The following is a 24908-nucleotide window of genomic DNA, read 5'->3' on the forward strand; positions in this document are numbered from 1 at the left end:
TATTTTTTACCAGATTTTTGTTTATGTATGTGCAATTCAGCTTGCAGGAAACACACATTAATTAAGTTATATTTAATATATTGCTATATTGCTTTAGTCAAACAATTCACTGTTTCACTGCTTTCACAATTCACTGCTGCTGTAATGTAATGGGGGGGGGGGGGGTATCATTCTTATAATTCTGACAAGTTTTGCCAAAGATCTTATTAAAACAACAGTTATAGTATGCATAGTATGTAAAATCTTAGATTTTTTCGGATCTCTTTCAGCATATCTCCATTATCATATAGTTGACAATGACATACATTTCTAGTTAAAGCTTTCACTCACGCGCAGAGGAATGCGGAAGCTTGTGATTGGTTTGTTTGGGCCACGCTTTTTTCCGCTCTAGGTGTTCAGGTTTTTAACCCTGTATCGGACCGTCCCGTTCACTAGACATCAGAGGACTCTCACAGCATTATGGGGACGATCCTGAGAGCGCTAACTTTACTGATTTTATCATGTCTGGCCGAGGCCAAACAGAAAGACTTTTACTCGTTTAAGGTGGTGAACAGCAGAGGGAGGTTAGTTTCTCTGGAAAAATACAGAGGATCGGTGAGTCTCCAGAAATCATCTCTGATGCTGCAGACGTAAGATGCAACTAACGTGCATGTAAGAAAAAACCTTTAATACTAATGTTGCACCACTCTGAGCTTTTCTCATGCATGCTGTTGCTTTAAGGCTGTTGTAAGAATTCCTCACTTATAGCATTTCCTTCAGTAAGCTACTAACCAGTCTGGAGTTGTGCTTCATTCATTCTGTGTCTACGTGGCAGCCTCCTGCAGTATATCTCAGCTCCTGCTGTGGGTTTCAGCGGTATGATTAGCTACTTATCAATGTAAGGGAACACTTCAGAATAACTTTCATTAATATCAACATATATTGTTGCATTTAATAAAATACGTCTGACTGAGATAAGTATTGCACCCATGATTCGAACTGATTTTGAACTGCTGATCAGTCCAGCATAGTTTTTTTTAAGTTATTTTAAAGTTTTACATGCAGTACTCGTGTTGTACTTCACCATTTTATTAAAAAATAACGTAATTTATGTGTGTTGTGTGGTTGCACAACTCATTTTGTGTCACTAGGTGTCGATGTTGAATAACTTTGAAATGCTGTTTTTACTGTAAATCCTTGAAGTCTCTCTAAACAATCGACAACCCTTTATTATATTATATTACAGCCTATTATAAAGCCTATTAATACTAAAAAAAGTAAGTTCTGAATCTGAGCGAAGATCTTTAGTTCAAATACTAGTTTCATTGATGTTATAGCAAGTGGTTAATTCAGTCATATTAAACGAATAGTTCACCAAATGAAAATTTTCATAAAATGTACTCATCCTCAGGCTATCTAAGATGCTGATGAGTTTGTTTCTTCATAAGAACAAATTTATAGAAATGCAACATTCCATCACTTGCTCAGCAAAGGATCCTCTGTAGTGAATGGGTGCCGTCAGAATGAGAGTTCAAACAGCTGCTAAAAACATCACAATAATCCACAAGTAATCCACACCACTCCAGTACATCAGTTAACCTCTTGAGAAGCGAAAAGCTGTGTATTTCTAAGAAACAATTGATCATTAAGGTATTTTAAACCTTTGCTTCTGGCTAAAATATGAGTCCATAATCCATAATAATACTTATTCCAGTGAAAAGGTGCATCTGCTGTTGTCTCTCAAATCAAAATCCACCAAAATATTTGTTTAGAACCATTTTGCTCGTAAACGGTGAAGATTTCTCTTCTGATTCAGATGAGACAACCTTTTCACTGGAGAATGCAATATGATGGATAGAGGACTCGTGAAGTTAAAAACACCTTAATAATGGATGTGTTTATCATAAAAATGCAGATTTTCACTTCTTAAGAGATTAACTGATGGACTGGAGTGGTGTGGTTTACTTGAGGATTATTGTGATGTTTTTATCAGCTGTTTGGACTTATTCTGACGGCACCCATTCACTGCAGAGGAGCCATGATGTAATGCTACATTTCTACAAATCTGACTCTTTTAGATAGTTGTGAATTGAGCACACTTTCCAGTATACTGGACCAATTTTTTTTTTATTGTACTACTATTAATTACTATCTGCTACTACTACTACTGCACCACCCCTCCTATAACCTACTAATACTGTGTTGAAAATAAATAGACAATTCTGTCTCTAGTAGCTCATTACATGTAATCAGTCATCCTTTTAAGTGCAGTAGTAGTAAGCCACCAAATGAAGTGTCAATTTTAACACTAAACAAGGAATACAATCATGAAGTGCTTTTATTAACACAGCAGGTTTAATAGAGGTGAGAAGTGTTTCAGTCTTTATCAGAAGAGCTGATATTGTAGTTCAAGGGCTGATCAGCACAACGATTACGATATTATTATTATTTACGTTTATGGAAAAATCAGATTTACACAAGGACACATGCACATTTGATTATCTTTGAGAAGACTTAAAGGAAGTGGAAAGGTAAACTAGAGACTCAAGAACAGAGAAAGAAAGAGAGATAGAGTCCCATAAATGACGTCACAGCGGCTCTTCACTCACCAGTGACTCAGAGCTGCTGCAGATTGGCTCCAATGGCTTCATTTGGCTTTTAGAGCATAATTGGTGTTCACGGTCACACGGAGTCAAAAAGCTTCATACAGTTTAACAAACCTAATCATAAACCTTAAATCTGATTCAGGGACAACTAGAACAAAAGGAAGCAGGAAGTACATTGGAGAACTGCTGAACAATAGGGTTTAAACAAAAAAATCTATCTATCTATCTATCTATCTATCTATCTATCTATCTATCTATCTATCTATCTATCTATCTATCTATCTATCTATCTATCTATCTATCTATCTATCTATCTGTCTGTCTGTCTGTCTGTCTATCTGTCTATCTGTCTGTCTGTCTGTCTGTCTGTCTGTCTGTCTGTCTATCTGTCTGTCTGTCTGTCCTTCCATTCATCCATCTATCTACATAGTGATGCTACATAGTCCTGATGGCAGTAGTCATATATGGTGTATGATGTTCTTGATGGTACTGTACTGTGTTTGTAGGTGTCACTGGTTGTGAATGTGGCCAGCGAGTGCGGTTACACTGATGAGCATTACAAGGACCTCCAGCAGCTGCAAAAAGACTTCGGTCCGTTTCATTTCAACGTTCTGGCCTTCCCCTGCAACCAGTTCGGCCAACAGGAGCCCGGCAGCGATAAAGAGATCGACAGCTTTGTGCGGCGGGTCTATGGGGTTTCCTTTCCCATCTTTAGCAAGATTGCTGTGGTTGGAATAGGAGCCAATAATGCTTACAAATACCTCGTGGGTGAGTGGAACAGATTTGATGGTCCCAGCTAGCAAAAATAATATGCTCTGAGGATGTTCCCATAAAAAATTATATTTCTGAACTGTTCTCTGATCATTCAAAACTTTTTACAGTTTTTCTCAGTCGCTTTGGTACATTTCTCGAATCATCCTTGATATTCGCAAAACAGTATGTGCATTTCTCGTACAAATAGCAAAACACCATGGATTACCTGCAAAAGCCAGTCTCTTGCTCAAAATACTTAGTTCATCTCTCAAAAATAAATATCTGTGTCAATGAACATGTCAGTGCCATCAGAATGACAAGTCCTTGAGTCATTGTGTACGGATAATTGTCAAATTGCTTAGTCATGTTGTCAATATAACAGTGTACTCTGGAGGGATGTTCTGATGTAAACTATGGCTACAGTTTGGATGACAGTTACTGTACTGAAATGTAGAAGGCTGCACATCTTACGTATGCCATATTTACTTTCAAAAGTACAAATTTACACATTACTGTATGTACGATATTGATTGAAAACGATGCTTGAATTATTGAGGATATGGTCGATCCCAATTTTTAGCTGCACCCTTCAGCCATTGTAAGGCAACATTATTTCATCTGATATGCACCTCTGTCCTTGGCCTCTTCTTCCTCTTCCTCTGTTTTGCCTCTGTACACTTCCATGCATCCTTACTCCTCGTCTTCCTCTCGGCTGTTGTCCCTGATCGTTTTCTGGATGTTCATCCATCGTCTGAATTTGTAAGTTTTGTGTTGTCCTCTGTCTATATATGCTTTCCAATTGAAGGGTCATGAGATGCACCTTTGAGCTATTTCAAAAAATGAGTTTATAATTGGTCTCTTCATTAGTGAGAGTCAAGATTCACTTGAACAATTCATGGCAAATTTACAAAAAGTCTAATAGAGATGTGTAGAAAATATGCTTGACAGTTTATGACAACTAGATGAACTATTTTGCATTTAATGACTTATACGATGAACTAATGATTAGATGTTTTGAGGGGTAAGACAATAGCACCGAGATCTATATAATACATTTTGAGCAACATGACATAAGCAATTGATAATGTAGGAAACAGCAGAGAATTGTACATAATCATTTGCATGGATGTACCAAAGCATTTGCAACATTTGCTTTTTTGATGTGCACAAGTGACACAATGAGGTGAAGATCGAACAGGTAGTTTTGAGAATTTCTATTCTGATCTGAAAAATGCGACTGAGAAAAACTGTTATGTTTTAAAAACTTTTTTTTTTTGAGAGAACATTCCATTAACATTCCAAATAACGTTCCATTTTATCATTTTTTTGCAACAGAACATTACTTTTGAATGTTTTTTGTATGTTTAAATAATGTTTTGAGAACGTTATTAAAGACCAGACAACTTTAAAAGAACATTCTATTAACAAAACCAGAGGAACGTTCGCTCATAACGTTCCCTGTTTGCCAGGGTTACAGTGGAATCATAAACTATTTAAACACTTAAATCACACTTCAAACTGTCTGAATGTCATTGCATTAGATACAAAATATCAAATCAAGTGTTTCCACTGAAGTGCCCACAAACGGTTCATCTGCAATGTCTCATCCTTTTGTGATGTAACAAACAAAGTGCTTGAGGAGGCATTTAATTTTCAGACAAGATCACAGTCTAGTGACTTATTAATTTGACATGCTGCGCTCTCATCTAAACGCCCCGTCACACTCTCTTCTAATTTCAGAGGCGTCTAGGAAAGAGCCGACCTGGAATTTCTGGAAGTACCTCATCGACACTGATGGCAAAGTTGTTGACGAGTGGGGTCCTGACGTCTCCGTCAAAGAAATTCGCCCACGGATAGCGGATATGGTTCGGAAGCTGATCATTAAGAGGAAAGAAGAGCTTTAGTCCTTTGAAGCATCTTCAGCTATGCAAACTGTAGACACTCAGACCTCAGAAACAGATCTTTTTGAAGAAACACATGCTAATTTAGGCCTATTCAAAGTATAAAATGTGAGATTACACCAGCGCAACCCACTTTAAAAATGATAGGTTTCATTAGATTTGTTCTCTTTCCACATTTGCAAAGAGAAGCACTGAGAACTCAAGTAATAAAAGACCACTTTTATCAATAAACCATAAAAAACACTTCATGCTTATATTAAATGACATACTACATGCTATGTCTAATAGAGCTACAGAAGGTAATGAGTATGAGCAATATGATTATGGAGTAGAAATGTTTCTTTTTACTCCCGTTATCATTTTTGTTTCTATGATCTGTCTGAAATCTGTCTTGACCCTGATATATTTTAGTTTTATGGCTCCATTAAAAGTTTTTTTTCTAAATTTTCATTTTTTGTTTATTCAGTGAAAGGTAATTTTTCTGAAAAAATCTAAATAATTAAAAAGAAAATCCATTTTTGAAAAAATTCTGATGAAAACATGAGTGGTGGTGCTCACATTTGTTTATTTATTTTTAAAAAATCATAATAAAATTAATATAGCTTAATTTTTTTTTTCTGAAGAAAATATGAGGGGTGGGGCTTGCCCATGTAAAATTATTATTATTATTATTTTTTATAATAATACAAATATATTTAGCTGAAGAAAATGTGAGTGGAGGTGCTTATCCAAGTAAAATTAGTTTTTAAATAATAAAAATGTATATATCTTAATATTTTTCTGAGGAAAATGTGAGTGGTGGTGCTTGTCCATATCAAATTCAACTAAAATTAATGTTTAAACGTTAAGAATTAATAATAAACAAAAAATCTTGTTAAACATCTTAATATTTCTCTGAAGAAAATATGAGTGGTGGTACTTTTCCATGTATAATAAAAATTATTATTAAAGCTATTGTTTAAATATTAACAATTAATAATAAAAAAATTAATATATCTTAATATTTCTCTGAAGAAAATGAGAGTGATGGTGTTTGCACATATAAAATTAATTATTATTCAAATTAATGTTTCAATATTAAAAATAAATAATAAGAAACAAACATCTTAATATTTCTCGGAAGAAAATGTGAATGGTGGCACTTGCCCATGCAAAACTAAAATGAATTATTAAAAACACTGTTTAAGTATTAAAAATGAATAATAAAATAATTCTGAAGAAAAATATTAAAGTCTGACTTGACCTAATGATGCTTTTAAAACATTACTTTAGGTGTATTTTAATCATATCAGTGAAAGGAAAATGCGAAAGTAAGGGAAAAGAGGGTTTAATTAGTGCACATTTCAAATTCATAAGAACATTTTGACATATTTTGCCCAAAAAGGACTATATATATATATATATATATAAAGTTATTTTATAGTCAGAAGGTGCATTCAAAAGCATGTCCTTCAGTCCTATTTTACACATTCATGGGGTCCTCTAAAGTAAGTGTTTTGCAGCCACTTTCAAACATTTCAAAAATGTATGGTCACCGTAAATTTGTCAAATCCCTTGATCGATGTCTGAACATTTAGAAAAGTAGTAGTACACATCTCCTAAACAAGCTACACTGTGTGATGTATTATTCATGTATTATATTAGTTTAACTTTCAAATCTATGTGCAGTAGTAGCTATTGATGCTTGATGCAAACACTACTAATGATTTTTGCTCAAAGCATAGTTATATATTTACATTTATGCATTTAGCAGACGCTTTTATCCAAAGCGACTTACATTGCATTCAAGTTACAGTTTTAACATTTTATCAGCTCTTGCTTTCCCTGGGAATCGAACCCATGACCTTGGCGTTGCTAGCGCCATGCTCTACTATTTGAGCTACAGGAAAGACAAATTCATAGTTTTTGTCATAGAAAATAGTTATGCCACAGTTTAATAGGTAAATTAGTTTATAGGAGACAAATTCAACAAATAACTATGAAACAGACCCCAGCTGAATCACCGTGTGGTATGGCATCACTACTGTGAGGGACCGCAAATGTCTGTAGAGTGTGGTGAAGACTGCTGAGAAGATCTTTAGGACTCCACTGCCCTCTATGAAGGCCATTTACCATTGACTATGCATTACATAAAGCTTTTTCTCATCGGATGCTGCGACCTAAGAATCGATGCATATTGGAATTAACATAAGTGACATTTGGATTGTTTTTTACAGAGTCATTTGAAGTTTTTCTTAATGCCTACTCCAAAGGTCATCTCAAATGATTTTATTCATTTCTTCAGGCTGTGATAGAGCAATATGCCTCTAAGACTTTATTCTACTTACTCTGAATTATTTTCTTTCTTCCAGAACTTTAGAAAGGGTTTACATAACCTCTTCAGTAGGTTACTTGACCGTCTAAAGTCAATTAATTGAAAAATCTATTACATATGACCCAAAATTATTTCAAAAGGTCAAACTATCAACCAACTATTGGTAATCAGGTCATGGTCTCCACCTCCACCTAGTATCCTTAAAGGGCTCATCAGATGCAGAATTCACTTTTACATGTTGTTTGAACTGAAATGTGTGTTGGCAGTTTGTGTACATCCACCCTAAAAGGATAAAAATCCACCCAGCACGTTTAAAAAAAAAATCCCAATAATAATGAACACTTTCTCAGATCAGGCTGTTCTGAGATTCTTGGCAGAGTGAAGTAGTTTTGCACAGTTTTCCCATGATTTTTGATTGACACTGGTGTTTTACCTTAGACCCGCCCTGAGTGAGCTGTAATCAGTCCACCATTGTTTCGACGCTGGAGCTGGAGTTCAGAAACAATTCTGCTTCATTGAAGGTTCACAGAATCATGTAGTCTCTGTTACCCTTAATAGAAGAAGTTTGAAACAACCAGGACTCTTCCTAGAGCTGGCATCCTGGCCAAACTGATCAATGGGTGCGACGGCAGCCATAGTGCGCCAGAACTCCCACAACACACCAGCTTATTGGTGGAGAGGAGACAGAATGATGAATCCAGTCAGTAGATATGGGGATGATTAGGAGGCCATTGGGCAAATTTGGCCAGGATGCCGAGGTCACACCTATACTTTTTTCAAAAGACATCCTGGGATTTTTAATGACCACAGAGAGTCAGGACCTCGGTTTAACGTCTCAAACGAAGGATGGTGCTTGTTGACAGTATAGTGTCCTCATCACTATACTGTGGCGCTAGGACCCACACAGACCACAGGGTGAGCACCCACTGCTGGCCTCACTGTAGCACCTCTTCCAGCAGCAACCTAGTTTTCCCAGGAGGTCTCCCATCCAGGTACTGACCAGGCTCAACCCTGCTTAGTTTCAGTGGACAACCAGTCTTGGGCTACAGGGCGATATGGCTGTCATGAATGTTTGTTATAAAGCTATGCATTTGGATCCTCAACTCTATTGTCACGCCTGCACGGTGTGGATTATTGGGATGTTTTTATAAGATGTTTGGACTCTTATTTTGACGGCACCCATTCACTGCAGAGGATCCATTGGAAAGCAAGTGCTTCAATGCTAAATTTCTCTGATTCTGTTCCCATGAGAAAATAAAAAGTCATCTTGGATGGTCTGAGGATGAGTAAATGTTTTGCAAATTTTAATTTTGGGTAAACCATTCCTTTAAAAAAAAAAAGTATATATAAGCACCCACAACACCATGGCAAATACAATGTAACTTATGTAAGAAAAAGCACATTCCACACATAAGTAACAGCAGGAAAAAAACCCACTGGAAACTCGCTGTCTATTGAATTAAATGCATCAGCCAGGAGGTTTATGAATAGCAGAGCAGAAGAGGAAATGTTTGGAATATCTGATAAGTCATCACTCTGATCATTAATCAGAGCAAAGCTTTCTAAAGGTTAAAACACTTTTCAATATTCTGAATGAACCAGGAATTTTATTTTCCCTGATCAGCAAACATGACATGGCTGCTGTTTTGTTATGCACACTCACTATTCAAGACCTTTCTGATTTACCAACAGCATTCAGAATATCAAGTAGCTCAGACTTTTAGTTACACAACTGTGTTTTTCAACTACTGGCACACCACTTAGATGTAAATAAACTTTCTCAAAACACATTTCTACACTTTCACTTGTTTAATTTATCAACAATTTTCATCAGTGAGCAAACATGCATCACATCTGAACTGATGCACTCTGTTTAATAGTATGACAGTGATGGAAATGACATTTGGACAACACGATGTAAATACAAAAAAAGGAATAGTATTTTCACACTAATTGTGTGAGACCATGACCTGACAATAGCTTGACATTGAGAAACTGTTTTAGGTGTTTTCATAATTTGAGAAAATTGTTGCTTGATTGGAAATAATACACGGTATAAAACATATTTTTATTAATTGAAATAATATAAACAGGAACTGAAATAAAATACACCTTAATGTCACGGATCTGTCTGTCATTCTCCTATCACAACGCACGCCCGCACCTGATACCACTTAATCACTAATGGAACACACCTGCACACCATCAGCACCTCATCACCAAGCACCATAAAAGCTCACACCACACATCAGTCTGGTGTCTGCTCTTGTTAATGCCAAATGTTTATGTTAACGGTCATATGAAGAGAACTGCTTATGATACCACAGCGTCTTGCCTCCTTGTATACTTGCCTCCTTGTATACTTGCCTCCTTGTATACTTGCCTCCTTGTATACTTGCCTCCTTGTATACTTGCCTCCTTGTATACTTGCCTCCTTGTATACTTGCCTCCTTGTATACTTGCCTCCTTGTATACTTGCCTCCTTGTATACTTGCCTCCTGTGTGTTCTCCAGTCAGTCTGCTCCAGTGTCTAGTTCCGGGAACCGTGTGTGTTCAGCGCCTAGTTCCTAGAATTCCGGTCAAGACAAAGATTCCAAGTTACATTTACATTTAGCTGACGCTTTTATCCAAAGTGACTTACAATTGCTATATATGTCAGAGGTCGCACGCCTCTGGAGCAACTAGGGGTTAAGTGTCTTGCTCAGGGACACATTGGTGTCTCACAGTGGATTCGAACCCGGGTCTCTCACACCAAAGGCATGTGTCTTATCCACTGCGCCATCACCACCCCATCTCATGTCTCCTCAGCAACAGCGAGAAGAAGTTACCATCTCATCACACTCAAACTGGTCTATCGAACTACTCACTCGCCATATCCTGACCCATCTGCTCTGCTGTTTGTCAATAAACACCTGTTATTCACTAATATCTCTGTTTAAGTCCTGCTTTCCGTAACACTTAAACACCTAAAACTTTAAATTTATTTTAGCTAGCTGCCAAGGTAACATTCCTCTTTTTTTTAAGTAACACGAAGTACTAATAAATAAATGACAAGGATACAACAAAATGACTAAAAATGTAACTAATTTTAAAATTAAAACAGAAGAAAATTCAAAATATTAACCAAAACTATAATAGAGTATCAAGGATACTTAAATGTGTAAAAGTGTTATGTATAATTTTACAGGCTTGTTTCAGTGCTGTCTACTCATCTCTTGATCTCACCTTGTGTCCTCCGTCTCATCTCATATCTCATGTCTCCTCGGCAACAGCGAGAGGAAGAACATTAGATGAATAATGTTGGAACAACCTGAGGGGATCCTGAGGCGTCTGTCTCAATTTCTTCAAACAACGTCAAAGAAAACACACATACAGATAATAAAAAAATTACCATTTCTTGACATAAACAGAAGAAACAATGTGCTTGTTAATTGAAAACTCCCTGTACTATATCAGAACGTCTGAGCAGCTGCCTCAACCGATGACGTGAAAAAAAACAATAAAGTTACTAAAAATGCATAATTTAACCATATAAATGGCCAGCTATATTAAACAAAAAGCTATCTCAATAAATCACACCAGGCTTGCATAGTGGATATTTGTTAAACACTTCTGTACGGAACGTACAGTAAAATGCTGAGAAAAGTTTGAGACGTGTTTTATCACAGCAGACAGTGCTTAAGCACATCCCATAACCGGATTATGACTCCTCACTGTCAGACGATTGTGAAACTGCTTTCATTTCCAAACCTTCAAAGCAAACACTTCACAACCTGCTAAACAGATCAGGCTGAAGGACGCTCTTTTATAAATGAATCAAAGAAAAGTAGCTACCTCTTCGAATTTCAAGACTCAGAGTCTGTTTATGTCCATATTCTAAATAAAAATGTATTCCCATTTCAACAGCTCATTTTACTGAATCGTCTAAAAGTTGTCATATTATGGTTTGGATTTATTTGAAATTAAATAATATATTTAAACATACAAATGTATTTATTCAAATTATAAAATCAGGCTAAAGCATTCATACAATATCTATTTTATTTAGAATTTATAGTATAAATGACCAAAGAATATATTTTTTATCATTCGCATTTAGCTTTTATTTTCAGTTTAGATCTCATTGCTATTTGTAATATATATAGATATATATATATATTGGGAAGTCGTGGCCTAATGGTTAGAGAGTCGGACTTGTAATCCAAAGGTTGTGGGTTCGAGTCTCGGGCCGGCAGGGATTGTAGGTGGGGGGAGTGACTGTCCAGCGCTCTCTCCACCCTCGATACCACGACTGAGGTGCCCTTGAGCAAGGCACCGAACCCACAACTGCTCCCCGGGTGCCGCAGCATAAATGGCTGCCCACTGCTCCGGGTGTGTGTTCACGGTGTGTGTGTGTGTTCACTGCTGTGTGTGTGTGTGTGTGTGTGTTCACTGTGTGTGTGCACGTTGGATGGGTTAAATGCAGAGCACGAATTCCGAGTATGGGTCACCATACTTGGCTGAATGTCACTTCACTTCACTTCATATGTGTGTGTGTGTATAGAGAGAGCGAGAGAGTTGTTTAGGTGATTAACCTTAGTTCACATGTTCACATAAGATCTTAATTATTGAGTCTACGTAATTAAACATTCTCAAATCTGTTTATTTTTATTAGCACAAGAAGCTCTGATATACATACCCCATACCTTCTGGATGAATGGAATTATTCTGATATTCTGAGTGCGCTACACAGTCTTCTATATGGTAATGAGTATGGATATACTATAGCATGAGTATACTATAATATGGAATGCACCTCATGTGTTGATTGTTGTTTGCTAGACATTAACAAACTCCCAGTGTTGATGATATGTTGACATGTATCTCAGTCAGACTGTAAAAGAATCATTATGAAAGTTCTATCCTTAAATGACTGTCATGTAACCCTACATTTGTAACTTCCTGCACCAGGCAGCGAAATTGAATGTGAGCATCTGAAAGGAAAACTATGCTTTTAAATGTGCTAGTCCTCGGAATAGCTCTGTTCTAACAAAATGTCAGTAATAATTACAGTCTGAACATTTGATGTATGATTTTGTGTAGTCCCAGCAGACAGAAATGAATCACTGACAAGATCAATATGAAAGAACTGTGCAATAAATTAAATATCAGGGGTGACTCACCTGTGAAGTGGCTTTTATTAGAGCGCTTCTGGGCAAAAAAATAAAAATTGAGAAGAGAATCAGTCAGCAGCAAGAACTGTAAATGTACAGTGGGGTCCAAAAATCTATAATAATAAGGACAATAACCTTTAAATTTGTTTATTCATATTTTTTAATGTAAGAACCTCGGTGACATACACTTCCAGTTATTTTACCTGTACAAAACAGTTGGTTGTGATGCATAATGTCGCAAAACTGGTGTTTGTTATCCTGTTATTTTCATTTCTAATCATAATCATAAACACACTGGTTTGAAGTGCACAAGTATACGCTAGTATTATTTTTATTTGCTCATGAGTTAACATGCAAATGTTCTGAGTGTGTTTGACCTGACAACTGTTTGAGGTTGAGAACGTGTTCACAACATCTTTTGCTGTAATTCATTTCTCCTGGGACAAAGAATCTAAATCTACTCTATCTCAGTCCTATCACACTTCCACTATTTTGCAATAAATTGGCTTTTCGCTTTGACTTTTTCAGTCTTGAAAGCTTAAAGCTTAAAGGATATTTTCTCACCACAAATAAAGATTTTCCCAGTGCAGTTTTTGATATTTGTCAAAACAGACTTCTATCCAAGAAATGAAAACTCAGCCACTCAGAATTGAAATACTGCTTACCCAGTTCAGTTCAGCAAGTCTGACATCAACATCAAATGAGATTTGAGAGCTGTGACAATTTTCACTACTTATAAACTTCAATTTCTCTAAAGTTTCTCACACGCAGCTACTGTATAAACTGACTTCAGAAGAGTTGAAAGAGTGCACAAGTCAAATGGATTGCTGTTATGATACATTTATGATGATTTTTGTCCTTTTTGGAGCTTTGAAATCCCTAAAACGGTCAATGTTTTGCTATTTATGCAAATACATTTCCTTTGGTGTTCTGTTGAAGTCATCAAAGGCAACCAGCTTCAGCAGATTTTTCAGTTTTCTCAACTTATTTTATTTAACTTTTTGTTGTATAAACTCTGTATAAAATCTGCTGAAGCTGGTTGCCTTACATTTTTAAGTTTGCCCAATTTTTTAGTTTTTTACAGTGTGGCTTCAAATGAGCATGAATGATGAAATTATTGAAATTATTCATTTAAATGACCTTGCTCTTTTGAAATAGAAGATTACATTTTCACAATGCCAAGCTCCATCTTAGTACTGGATACAAAATTTGGTTTTGGTATGTCCAAAAAGTGTCCAAAATAAGGCAAACATTAAATCAAATTGCTCTTTTTTGACAAAAAGTGGTGCTTTATCTTTATATTTTACGATTTGCAGCATACAAAGATTAATTTATTATCATTAAGCTTATAAACTACACTCTAAAAAACTGATGTAAAAAACCCCGCAAATTTTGACATATAGTTTTCCATTAAAACGGTAATGTACTGTAGAAAACAATGCATATTATCGAAGAGCATGTGTGTTATATTAGTGGTATATTATATAATATTGCCAGAAAATGTAAAGCCAGATAAACATATGAACTTTTCACTGCTATAAAGCCAAGTCAACTGTTTATTTCAAGTCTTTCTAAACCCCTTGACCTGCATCAGTCGCACTTCTTAACTTTAGAATTCCAGAGCCGGTCAGAATTCAGTGAAGCCTGACAGACGATTACGCCTGGTCTGTTTGGATATAATATCCTGTCTGCCACCAGACCTCCTCTCAAACCCTGGATGTTTCATCTGCACGCTTCACACACACTTCCAGTTTCACAGAGCCACGTGCCTGACATGTTAAATATATGCATGAGAGGAGAAAATTGACTTGGTAATATAGCTATTAGAAATTAATGATGTGACTTGAATTCAGTAAGCAACAGTGTTTTAACATCTATATTCACAACACACCTCTCAATGTTCTTTGAGGTGTACAGTTATACTTGCAAAAAAACATTTTTACAAATTGCTATCAAATGTACGTATAATAACTCTATTATAATAATCTTTGGTTTATTTACGAATGTGCAACCTGTAATTCGCAGCCAGCTGTTATGTTTCACATGAAAAGGTTAACCAATCGTGGCCTAATGGTTAGAGAGTCGGACTCCTAATCGAAAGGTTGCGGGTTCGAGTCCCCGGCCGGCAGGAATTGTAGGTGGGGGGAGGGAATGTCCAGCGCTCTCTCCACTCTCAATACCACGACTGAGGTGCCCTTGAGCAAGGCACCGAACCCCCAACTGCTCCCCGGGCGCCGCAGCATGGCTGCCCACTGCTCCGGGTGTGTGTGTGTGTGTGTGTGTGTGTGTGTGTGTGTGTGTGTGTGTGTGTGTGTGTGTGTGTGTGTGTGTGTGTGTGTGTGTGTGTGTGTGTGTGTGTGTGTGTGTGTGTGTGTGTGTGTGTGTGTGTGTGTGTGTGTGTGTGTGTGCATGCATGCATTTGTTCACTACTCACTGCTGTGTGTGTGCACTTGGATGGGTTAAACGCAGAGCACCAATTTCGAGTATGGGTCACCATACTTGACAATACGTCACGACTTTTACTTTACTTTTTAAAAACAGCCTGTTTAGCTGTAAAGGTCAGAAAGAAGAATACAATTGTAGTTCAATACTAAATTACAATTGTCCAATTGTTCAATACTAAATTACATCATAAGTGGACTGCATGAGAACAAATAAACTGCTTCAAGTGTACAATACGAGTCTTTTGAGCATCCCATAACTACTCATTTTACCACTTTGAGCATGTACAGTATGTGGAGAAGGCGTTAATAGAGAGACTTAGTGCAGTATACTGGCTTGAAATAACCATCAAATTCAAACTAAATGGGGACAAAAAATACCTTTAATGGTTTGTACAAGGATTTCTCAGGATGCATTAATTGGTGTTAAACATGGACATGTTCTTGAATGTCACACACAGAAGAAACGTTAATGTGCAGTCCAGCTCAGAGATGAAAAATGTTCTCGAACTTGTATGGCATCTTGATGTCCTGCGGTAAAAGTCGAGTCTTTGTTGAAACAGATGCACATTTCTTGCATTTTTTTTCATTTTTCATTTTGGTGCTGGTTTTAGCAAAAACACAAAGAGCGTCATGAAACATTACAGACAAAAGCATAAACAAAGCCACTCAGGACAAACGTAATTGAAAAATCATTTCAAATTGTCCATCAATGAGTCAAGCAGTTCTTTGGAAACACAACAGTACATCAATAGGCAACGTTTTTCATCCCAGCATATAGAAATCAAATCAAAACAGCTCAAGGTTACAACACTGAAGAACTGAAATAAATAATAGTTAACTATAGTTGAAAAACGATTATGATCGGCTTACAAATTACCCTTCAGTGCAGCTTTGGCCTTCAGCAGAGCACAATAGACAATTCACCCATGAAAACACAGAAAATCAACAATTTCTAGACTTTCCTTACCACTCACTTAAAAATAAAAAAAGGTACCAGCTGTCACTAGGATGGTACCTTTTAGAGAGATAAAAATATGTACCATATGTATATGCACCCGTTAGGAGTAAAAAAGGGTACAGCCCCAGTGACAGCTTTTGTACCTTTTTTCTCTCACTCTCAGAAAAAAGGCACTAAAGCTGCACTGGGACAGTACCTTTTCAGAAGGTACTGAAATGTACCAGGTACTAACATGTACTTTTAAGGTAGTAATATGCACTTTTAAGGGGTAAATAAGGAACAAAGGTGTACCTTTGTTAAATGCATGCCTCTAGTGATAGCTTTTGTGAATTTTTCTTCTGAGAGTGTGGGGTGAAAAAAGCTAAAAAGTACATTTTTGTATCTTATTTGCCCCTAGATGAATACAAATGATCAATTTAAAAGTACATTTTAGTATCTAAAGTGCACATATTAGTACCTTCCAAAGGGTAATGCCACAGTGACAGTTTGTATTATTATTTAACATATCAATGGTTGGTGTAAAATTGGGTTCTGGCACTTTGCAGTAATATAGGGTTAAAATATAAGGCTTACAAATTAAAAATGCCACCTTATTCTAACCGTGTCTGTAATTTATGCAACCCTGTTATGAAAATACCATTTCAACCCTGATGTGACATTTTCGGCGTGTCAAAATAGATCTTTTAAATCAATCAATAAATAAAATTTACTAATACAAATGAATACAATTTATAAAATTAAACAATAAATAAAAATGTAAACATCACATAGTAGGAACTAGATAGTTTGTACCTAATTCTCATTCACAGTCATTGAAAAATGACTTTTTTTGTTGCTTTTTTTAGTGCTGTCAAACAATTAATCACATCCAAAATAAAAGTGTTTGTTTACATATATCATAAATAAATATATATATTATATAAACGTTACATATTTTTCTTAAATATATACATGCATGTGTCTGCATTTATATATACATAATAAATATATAGAGTACACACGCATGTATTATGTAAACGAAAACGTTTATTTTGGATGCGATTAATCGCGATTAATTGTTTGACAGCACTATTTTTTTTAAGTTTGGTAACAAGGTTAAGTACTTACTCAACACTAAACTTAGCAAAATGGGGTGAGATTCGGGGGGAAAAAATCAGCAACAATTTGAATGCACAAAATGTCCCACTGCTAAATGCAAGCCTGATCATTAATACTGATAGTTAAAATGAATTAAGGCCCAATTGTTTTATACAGCTGAGATGGTTAAGACCTCAGCAGGCCATTTTGGGGAGCGCCTTAGGGGCTGTTCACACAGAACATGTCTTAGCATCTAAAAACGCGAGAAGCAGCGCTCACGAATGGTTTTTAAAAAGCGCAGTGCATAATACCTCCTCCACCATGTTGCTGTCAAATAAAGCCTTTGCCATGCCAACTTGCTACTGTAAACAAAAACTTGCAATGCTTGTCCCGCCTCCAGATTAATCTGACTGGTCCACTGTTTTGTAACTGGCATTGATGTGTGGTGCCGTGTAAAAGTTGAAATTCTTTAAACTTGACGTGTCATCTCAAAAATGCGTCACTCACATGCAATAGACGCAACACATGTCCAAAGTGAGATTTGCACTTTTATTGGTTTTAAAACTAGTAATGGGACTTGTAGCTTGTTTGTGAATTCAAAGTACGCTCCAAACCAGCAAACCGGTTAAAAACTTGATTCTTGCAGTACGTTAATCACTCCAAGGTTCAAATGGCACTCAAAGCTGTTTTAAAGGCATCGACACCATGTCCTGGTGTAACCGCTTCGTAAATCTAGTTTGAGAGAAAGATGAACGGCAGAACGGCACATTGTCGAGAGTCTTTGATTGAGTTCAATTCCATCTTTGGTTCAGTCTAAAGACTCTCAAAGAGCTGAAACTTTGAGGAATGTAAACTGTTCTTCCATCAAAAATGTAACCAAAGAGCCTGCTCCAGAGGATAAAAGAAAGATTAGTTAATTGTTTTTACCGAGTTTGTAATGTTGAGGCAATTCATCATTGATTTCAGTAGGTTTTTTACAACACAAGTCTCCAAAACCGACAGTCTGTTTAGGCCAAAACAGTGGAGATTTCAATTCCACACCCTTTCTGAGGTTCAAAATGTTACATCAGACTCCTGTTACATCAAAGACTCCTGGGTAACGTTGTTTTTGTCGTATTTCCCTCGACGTTGATGGTGGTGACCGTAGCCATGAAGCAGCGCTGGAACAGGCGGTCCGGGTCAGGCGGCTGGTTGTCACAGTCCAGTTTGCCCCGGAGGAAATGCTTGCGGAAACCTTGTGGTCCTGATGGGGCACTCGGCTGACTCGGACCCTCCTGAGGACTGGGCCCAGATCCTGAGAAACACATGACAGAAAACATCACATGACATTTTTATGAACAGTTTTATGCTGCTTCCCTGTGCAAAATGTGCCAGTAAGTACGAGCAAGTACAAAGACACGCTGAAAATACTGAAGGACTTATAACTATAAAAATAGCATACAAAGAGTGCTGCGTGGGGATCTGTTAAAAGCTCCCTGATCATAAGATATATTCAATTTAATACCAGTTTTATCTTAGTATGATTTATACGGAAGCGTATTGCATTCACTTGAGGAAAAAAAATCTACTCTGTTTTTCTGAATTAACGAGTTAATTATCTCAGAATTACGAGATAATTAAGTCATTAATTCAGAAAAACAGAGCAAAAACTTTTTTTTCATTAAAAATAATCTCGTAATTCTAAGATAATTAACTCGTTAATTCAGAAAAACAGAGTAGATTTTTTTTTTTTTTCCTCAAGTGAATGCAATACACTTCCATAGATTTATAACCTAGTATTTATTCATATTTAAAATTAGCTTTTTTATTTTTATATTTTCAGTTTATATTTTCATTTTAGGTTTTAATAATTATGTTTTGTGCTTTTGTCATTTTTAGTAATGACGAAAGGGACTACTGTTGGCTAAATCTTGTGCATTTTACATATTGTATGTATTATTAATATGCATTGTCCCTGATTAAATAAATGAAAAAAAAAGTTTTTGTTTTCTGTAATATTAGCTTTAATTTATTATTATTTTAGTTTCAGTTATTTACTTCATTTTTATTTCAGTTGTTTGCCAAATGCAACATTTCTAATATTTATGTTTTTAGATTATTATAGTACTTACTGTATATACTATTTATATAAGCTTTTTATTTCGCTTTTATTTTATTCTTCATTTTAATTTTGATTTACGCTTTAATAATTACATTATGTGTTTTTGTCCTTTTGAGTAGCATTATAGTATTTAATATTTGGAATTAGCTTTTATTTTTATTTATTTTCATTTTAGTTTTAATAATTAAGGTTTGTGTCATTATTTATTAGTTTTTGTTCTTTATATTTCCATTTAGCTTTTTATTTTAGTAAACATATAGTACTTCATCTTCTTTTATTTCAGTTAGTTGCCAAGACAAAATTATTATTTTTTGTTTCAGACTTTTAGATATATTATAGTATTTATATAATTTTGTTTTGTATTTTCTGTTTTAATTTTAATTATAATTTAAGTTTTAAGTTTAGTCATTTTAAATAGTTTAATAACATTGATTAATTTTACAATCATCTTTTATTTTAATTTTATTTTTACTTTAAGTTTTAATAATTAAAATGTCATTTTTATTAGTTTTAGTTTTGAAATATTTCTAATTAGCATTAATTTACTTTTATTTTAGTTTCAGCCATTTCAGTACTTGAACTAATTTTCAGTTTGCCAAGGCACCATTTGGGTTTTAGTTTTTTATAATATTCATATTTCAGCTTTATTTCAATTGATAATTTGTAGTTTTATGATGTTTAATAATTTTAGTTAACAATAACTACACTGATCAATACAAACACAGTAGTTCAAAGCACTCAAAGTAGCATTAAAAATGAAAAAGTCTTTATTGCGTCATGGCTTATGAAGATAAAACACCACACAATGACGCACTTTGTCTTAAAATCCTTTACTGCATGGGAAAATCTCACACTGACAGAGCTATAGCTACACTTTGTAAAGACTCTCAGTGTGATATTTTCCCATGCAGTAAAGGATTTTAAGAGCCTTGGGCTATTTCTTGTGTTAAATATCTGAGTATTATGGTGCATTATCAAGAGTTTTGAGGATGTTTTTGCACAGTTCTCATGGGGCATTTTAGAATTTACAGTATAATACAAGTTGCACGAGGTGCCTTTCAATATACATACATTAAAATATGGTCATGCAAGCTAAGAGGAATTAATTTGTAGGCCTATGGGTTTATCATTAGTAATAATATCCAAACAATGTTTGCACGGACCATGTAATACTTAAAGAAGAACATACTAAAATGAGTTATTCATACTATTAGATTAATTTAGAGTGAGATAATGAACTAATTAGCTCTCTAAGACATATTTGATCAATGGCGGCCTGGGCTACACAACAATGACTTAACATGAAATCTTCACTTCAAGACAAAGTGACTCCTCAAGCCACTACTCGAGCTATATATAGAGTGCCCTCCAAAAGTATTGGAAAGACAAAATTTCACAGCTCTGTTGGCTGTGGAGTCAATGCATTTACAAATATGATTAAAATATGAATACGAGACAAAACTACAGAATGTCACATTTTATTATTGGGTGATTCAACACATAGATGTTTTACCAGCTAAGAAGTTCAGCACTTCTAGAGTTGCATCCCTCTATCTGATGTGAGCATAAGTATTGGAGCAGTTGCCTCACAGGTCTTTCTAAGTGATCAGCTGTGTCCTGTTGCATTAATTCTTCAGATATTAAAAGCAGGGAATGTGTCGTATCAGTTATATCCATTACTTCTGTATTCTGAATCTTGCATTCGATGATGACACACAAACCAGGATGAAGATGAGGGAGCTGACTTTGAGAGAAAAGCAAGCAATTTGGATACTAAAAGAAAAGAGGAAGTCAGTTAGAGCTCTAGCAAAAACAAAGGGCATGGAGAAATCAAGAGTTTGGAAACCACCAGAGACACCAGCAACCAACAACGACCTGATCGGCTGAGAAAACAACAGTAGTTGATGACAGACAAATCATAAAAGCTGTTATTATTATGGTATTATTACTTAATCAAAACAACCCAACTGCAGTTTGATTGATATTACTTGGAATGAGCAAAAAAAAAAAAAAAAAAAGGTTATCGGTTTTTGCAAATGAACTGTTCATACACACACACACACACACACACACACAAACACACAAAAAACTATATTGCAAATGTTCTTCCTTTTTCCTTAGGACAAATTCAAAGAATGCAGCGGGGGAGCTATACCAAAAAAAAAACATTCTTCATGAAATCCAACAACATGTCATTCTTTTTGTTATTAATTTGCATTAGAGACTTTTCAAAAGCATCCAATTCTGATAAAAATAGATTACAATTTGGTGTGTGTTTTGCAAATTTCTGTTTATGAATATAATATTTACCTTGCAAAATGTAAAAGTTAACGACATACTCAAAGATTTTACTTTTGTGTGAATAAGTACAAATAACGTCTTTTAAAGATAGCATATAATTAACATTTCTTTGCAAAAATAGAAAAGCACTAACATCAGACCAAAATCTAAGAGACAAATCACAATTATAAAACAAATGACACAAGTCTTCCTCATGCGTGTTACAGAAACTGTCCATGAATTTAGACAGAGCTACTTTACATGGGTTAATTTGGTGAAGTATTTTGAAATGCACCTCTTTAACTTTATTCAAAATACAACATTTGTAAGGAATTGACCAGGTCGTTTTCCAATTAATATCAGAGATTTTTGCATTCCAAAAGAATTTCCCTATAGGGGAGATTTTATGTTTTGATTGCAAAATTTGTCTAATATATTTATTATTACAAGACGAAGAAAATATTTCAATACCATCAACTTTTAATTCTGGAAATATCCTTTCATTGCTTCCAAAAGAGAGGTGATTATTTATTAGCTGTATCAACCCATTTGAAACAGCTTTAACCACTTGTTGAAATTCTTTAAATGGGATGGGAAAATTGTAAACATTCATAAAGTCTTCATAAGATAGAATGTTTCCACTCTCATAGAACATATCTATAACAAAATATATATTCCTTTCAAACCACCTGTGCAAAAATAACGATTTATTCCTAGAAGTAATGAGACAATTGTTCCATAAAAGCATTTTATGCGGAGAAAAGTTTTGATGGAAACAAATTTTCCAAGCCAATAATACTTGCTGGTGAAATTTGGATAATTTAATCGGTAACTTTCCTGGAAGAAAATTACATCTCAGAAGAAAAGATTGTCAAGTTCTCAAGGTTTCTGTGCCTCAATGTCTGCCCAAACTTGAAAAGGCTTCAATCAACTTTAAGAGGAGGGTGCATGGAATAACTCAAAGCATTGAATTCTTCTTCATCGAATCAATTTATTGAAAATCTTTCAACAATGACTTGATCTTCTTGTTTCAATGAATATCTCAGATGCTTAGCTTAATAACCTATATAGAAAAACATATATAAATATATGAGTCACTACACACAGTATAAATAAATGTACATTCAGAGATATTAAAAGCACAAACAATATTGTTAAACTATTTGCGGTTTATATAGCAGCTTGTAAACAGCAACAATGTAAAATCAAATACACCTAGTGCACAGGTCCAGTTAACATGCTAGATGCTAAAATGCTAGCATCAAACAACTTTCAAACACAATGAATATTTGTCCTACCAGTAGCACTCCAAGTTGATGAACACATTTTGGCTTTTCCCAGCAGTCTTTGAACAAACTCAATTGACTCGGTGCTGATTACCAATCTTTCTCATTTGGTTGTATAATCTCCAAAATCCACCAGTTTAGGTAGGAGAAGCACATACACTGCTCAAAGATCTCAGCATGCTCACAATCACACACACCTGGTCCTTTGTGCCATGTGTAGTTTCAATGGCCAATCAGCTTCCCTGGTTGTTCCAGCAGCACTGTGCTCACAACCAATAGGCTGCACCCATTTTGATCTCAAATCTTTTAATTAAATAATGATGAATATATATTTCTCCCTCTTTCCTTCAATTTCAGATTTAACTTAACAAAGATAACCCTCCAAGTTTTTGAAAGATACATTGTGGAATAAAGAACCACATAGAATTATCATTTTTTAGACAATTTCTTAACCATTTAAGTTTAAAAGTATTATTAATGTCAAAAAATTCTTATCATCTCTAAACCACCTTCTACTCTTTTGCCTGATATAATGTCATTATAATGTTATTTTTCCATATAAAGTCTAAGAAGGATTTATTGATATCCTTGGAAATTTCATTATTAACATACATGGAAAGAGCAGGGTAAAGAAATCTAGAAAGGCCTTCTGCTTTGGACAAGATTTGTGTATGAATAAAATTTCACATTTATGAAGATTAAGCTTTAGACCAGAAGATTTAGTAAATTTGGAAATACAATCCAGGGCTGTATTCACTTGACTTTTATCTAAAAATAAAGCAGTGTCATCTGCCAATTGAGAAATTTTGACTTCTCTATCGAATATTTTTAATCCCAAAATACTTTGATTGTTTAAAATTTGAACAGAGAGAAGTTCAGCCATTAAGGGGAAATCCGACAACCCTGGCGTACACCACGACGGATTCCAAATCTTTTAGAGGTTCCCGTATTCAGAATAATAGAACTATCAATATCATTGTAAAACATTTCTATAATATCAATGAAATTATTCCCAAACCCAAAAACTTTCAGAGAGTGAAGTAAGAAGCCATGTTCAAAAAAATCTGGTCAGAATAGTCTAAAAGGTCAAAAATAAGACGAATATTATTACTAATATGTCTATTTTTCATAAAGCCTGTTTGAGATTCATGAATAATTTGATCTAGTCCTGATTTTAATCTTCTAGCATATATTAATGCAATCAATTTGTAACCTGTATTCAAGAGAGTGATAGGTCTCCAGTTATCAATTTCCAAGGGATCCTTATCTGGCTTAGGGATCAGGGAGATTAAGCCTTGTTTCATAGTTGTTGCCAATTCCTTCTTTTTAATACAACCATTGAACATTAAGAAAAGTTTTAACTCTTTAACATTAACTCTTCTAAAATATACCAGAAATGTTGGTAAAATTCAATCGAAAGCCCATCAGGTCCTGGGCTCTTACCTTTTTTCATATGTCGGAGAGCTAACTGTAATTCTTCTTTTAAGATCAGAATCACAACGATTTTTAAAGTTATTATTTATCAATGGAATAACATTATCAGTAAACGCTTTGCAGATATCATAATTAAAGTCAGATTTATATAGTTTTTCATAAAAATAGCTAACAAATTCTGAAATTAATTTAGGGTCCTCACATATGGAGTTATTAATACATAATGCTGACAATGATTTTCTCTTAAAATTGCTTTTTTCAAGGGCAAAAAATATATGCTGTGTTTCTCTCTCCCTTTTCTATCCACTTAGCTCTTTAGCGCACGAAAGCTCCATTAACCTTGTTGGTATACAAGTCGTTAAGTTTTGCTTGTAAAGAATGGAGTTCACTATCCTGTATTGGGGAGGGCGTCTGAATTTTCCAAAGATTATATATTTTATCCAACAATTCTGTTTCCATGTTTTATTTCCTTACTTCGTTTAATAGCCAAATGTCTGGATTTGAATTTAAATATCTCCCATTTAGAGACCAAATCTATCATCTCTGAATTAAAAATATCAGTGGCTAAAGCTTCAATATTGTTTATGAAAATTCTGTCTTCTAAAAGAGAGTTATTAAATTT

The 24908-nt window shown here is 35.0% G+C and overlaps 2 protein-coding genes across 2 annotated transcripts in view; one reads left to right on the forward strand and one right to left on the reverse strand.

Annotated features, from left to right (window-relative positions):
• The first annotated feature begins 408 nt into the window (after positions 1 to 408).
• LOC306859773 (glutathione peroxidase 7-like) lies at positions 409 to 5680 on the forward strand. The gene is made up of 3 exons (XM_079401021.1): positions 409 to 594; positions 3092 to 3353; positions 5079 to 5680. The coding sequence occupies exons 1-3, from the start codon at positions 460 to 462 to the stop codon at positions 5240 to 5242; spliced, it is 561 nt and encodes a 186-aa protein (XP_079257147.1). The 5' UTR covers positions 409 to 459; the 3' UTR covers positions 5243 to 5680.
• A 12587-nt stretch (positions 5681 to 18267) lies between these two features.
• The window catches only part of LOC306859397 (protein shisa-like-2A), a gene marked incomplete at both ends in the record, with an annotated part of 28856 nt that continues 22215 nt past the window's right edge, over positions 18268 to 24908 (reverse strand). Inside the window, one exon of the mRNA XM_079400410.1 lies at positions 18268 to 18479. Coding sequence (XP_079256536.1) covers positions 18268 to 18479 — 212 coding nt within the window. The remainder of the gene's footprint in view (positions 18480 to 24908) is intronic.

The sequence above is a fragment of the Barbus barbus genome (assembly GCF_936440315.1).
Source record: "Barbus barbus genome assembly, chromosome: 40".
NCBI classification, from domain to species: domain Eukaryota; kingdom Metazoa; phylum Chordata; class Actinopteri; order Cypriniformes; family Cyprinidae; genus Barbus; species Barbus barbus.

What these genes read in the sequence shown, in the direction of transcription:
- LOC306859773 (XM_079401021.1), top strand. Translation starts at nt 460, where the DNA reads ATGGGGACGATCCTGAGAGCGCTAACTTTACTGATTTTATCATGTCTG. An exon ending in TGGAAAAATACAGAGGATCG is followed by an intron (nt 595 to 3,091) that starts GTGAGTCTCCAG and finishes CTGTGTTTGTAG; the next exon opens with GTGTCACTGGTTGTGAATGT. An exon ending in TGCTTACAAATACCTCGTGG is followed by an intron (nt 3,354 to 5,078) that starts GTGAGTGGAACA and finishes TTCTAATTTCAG; the next exon opens with AGGCGTCTAGGAAAGAGCCG.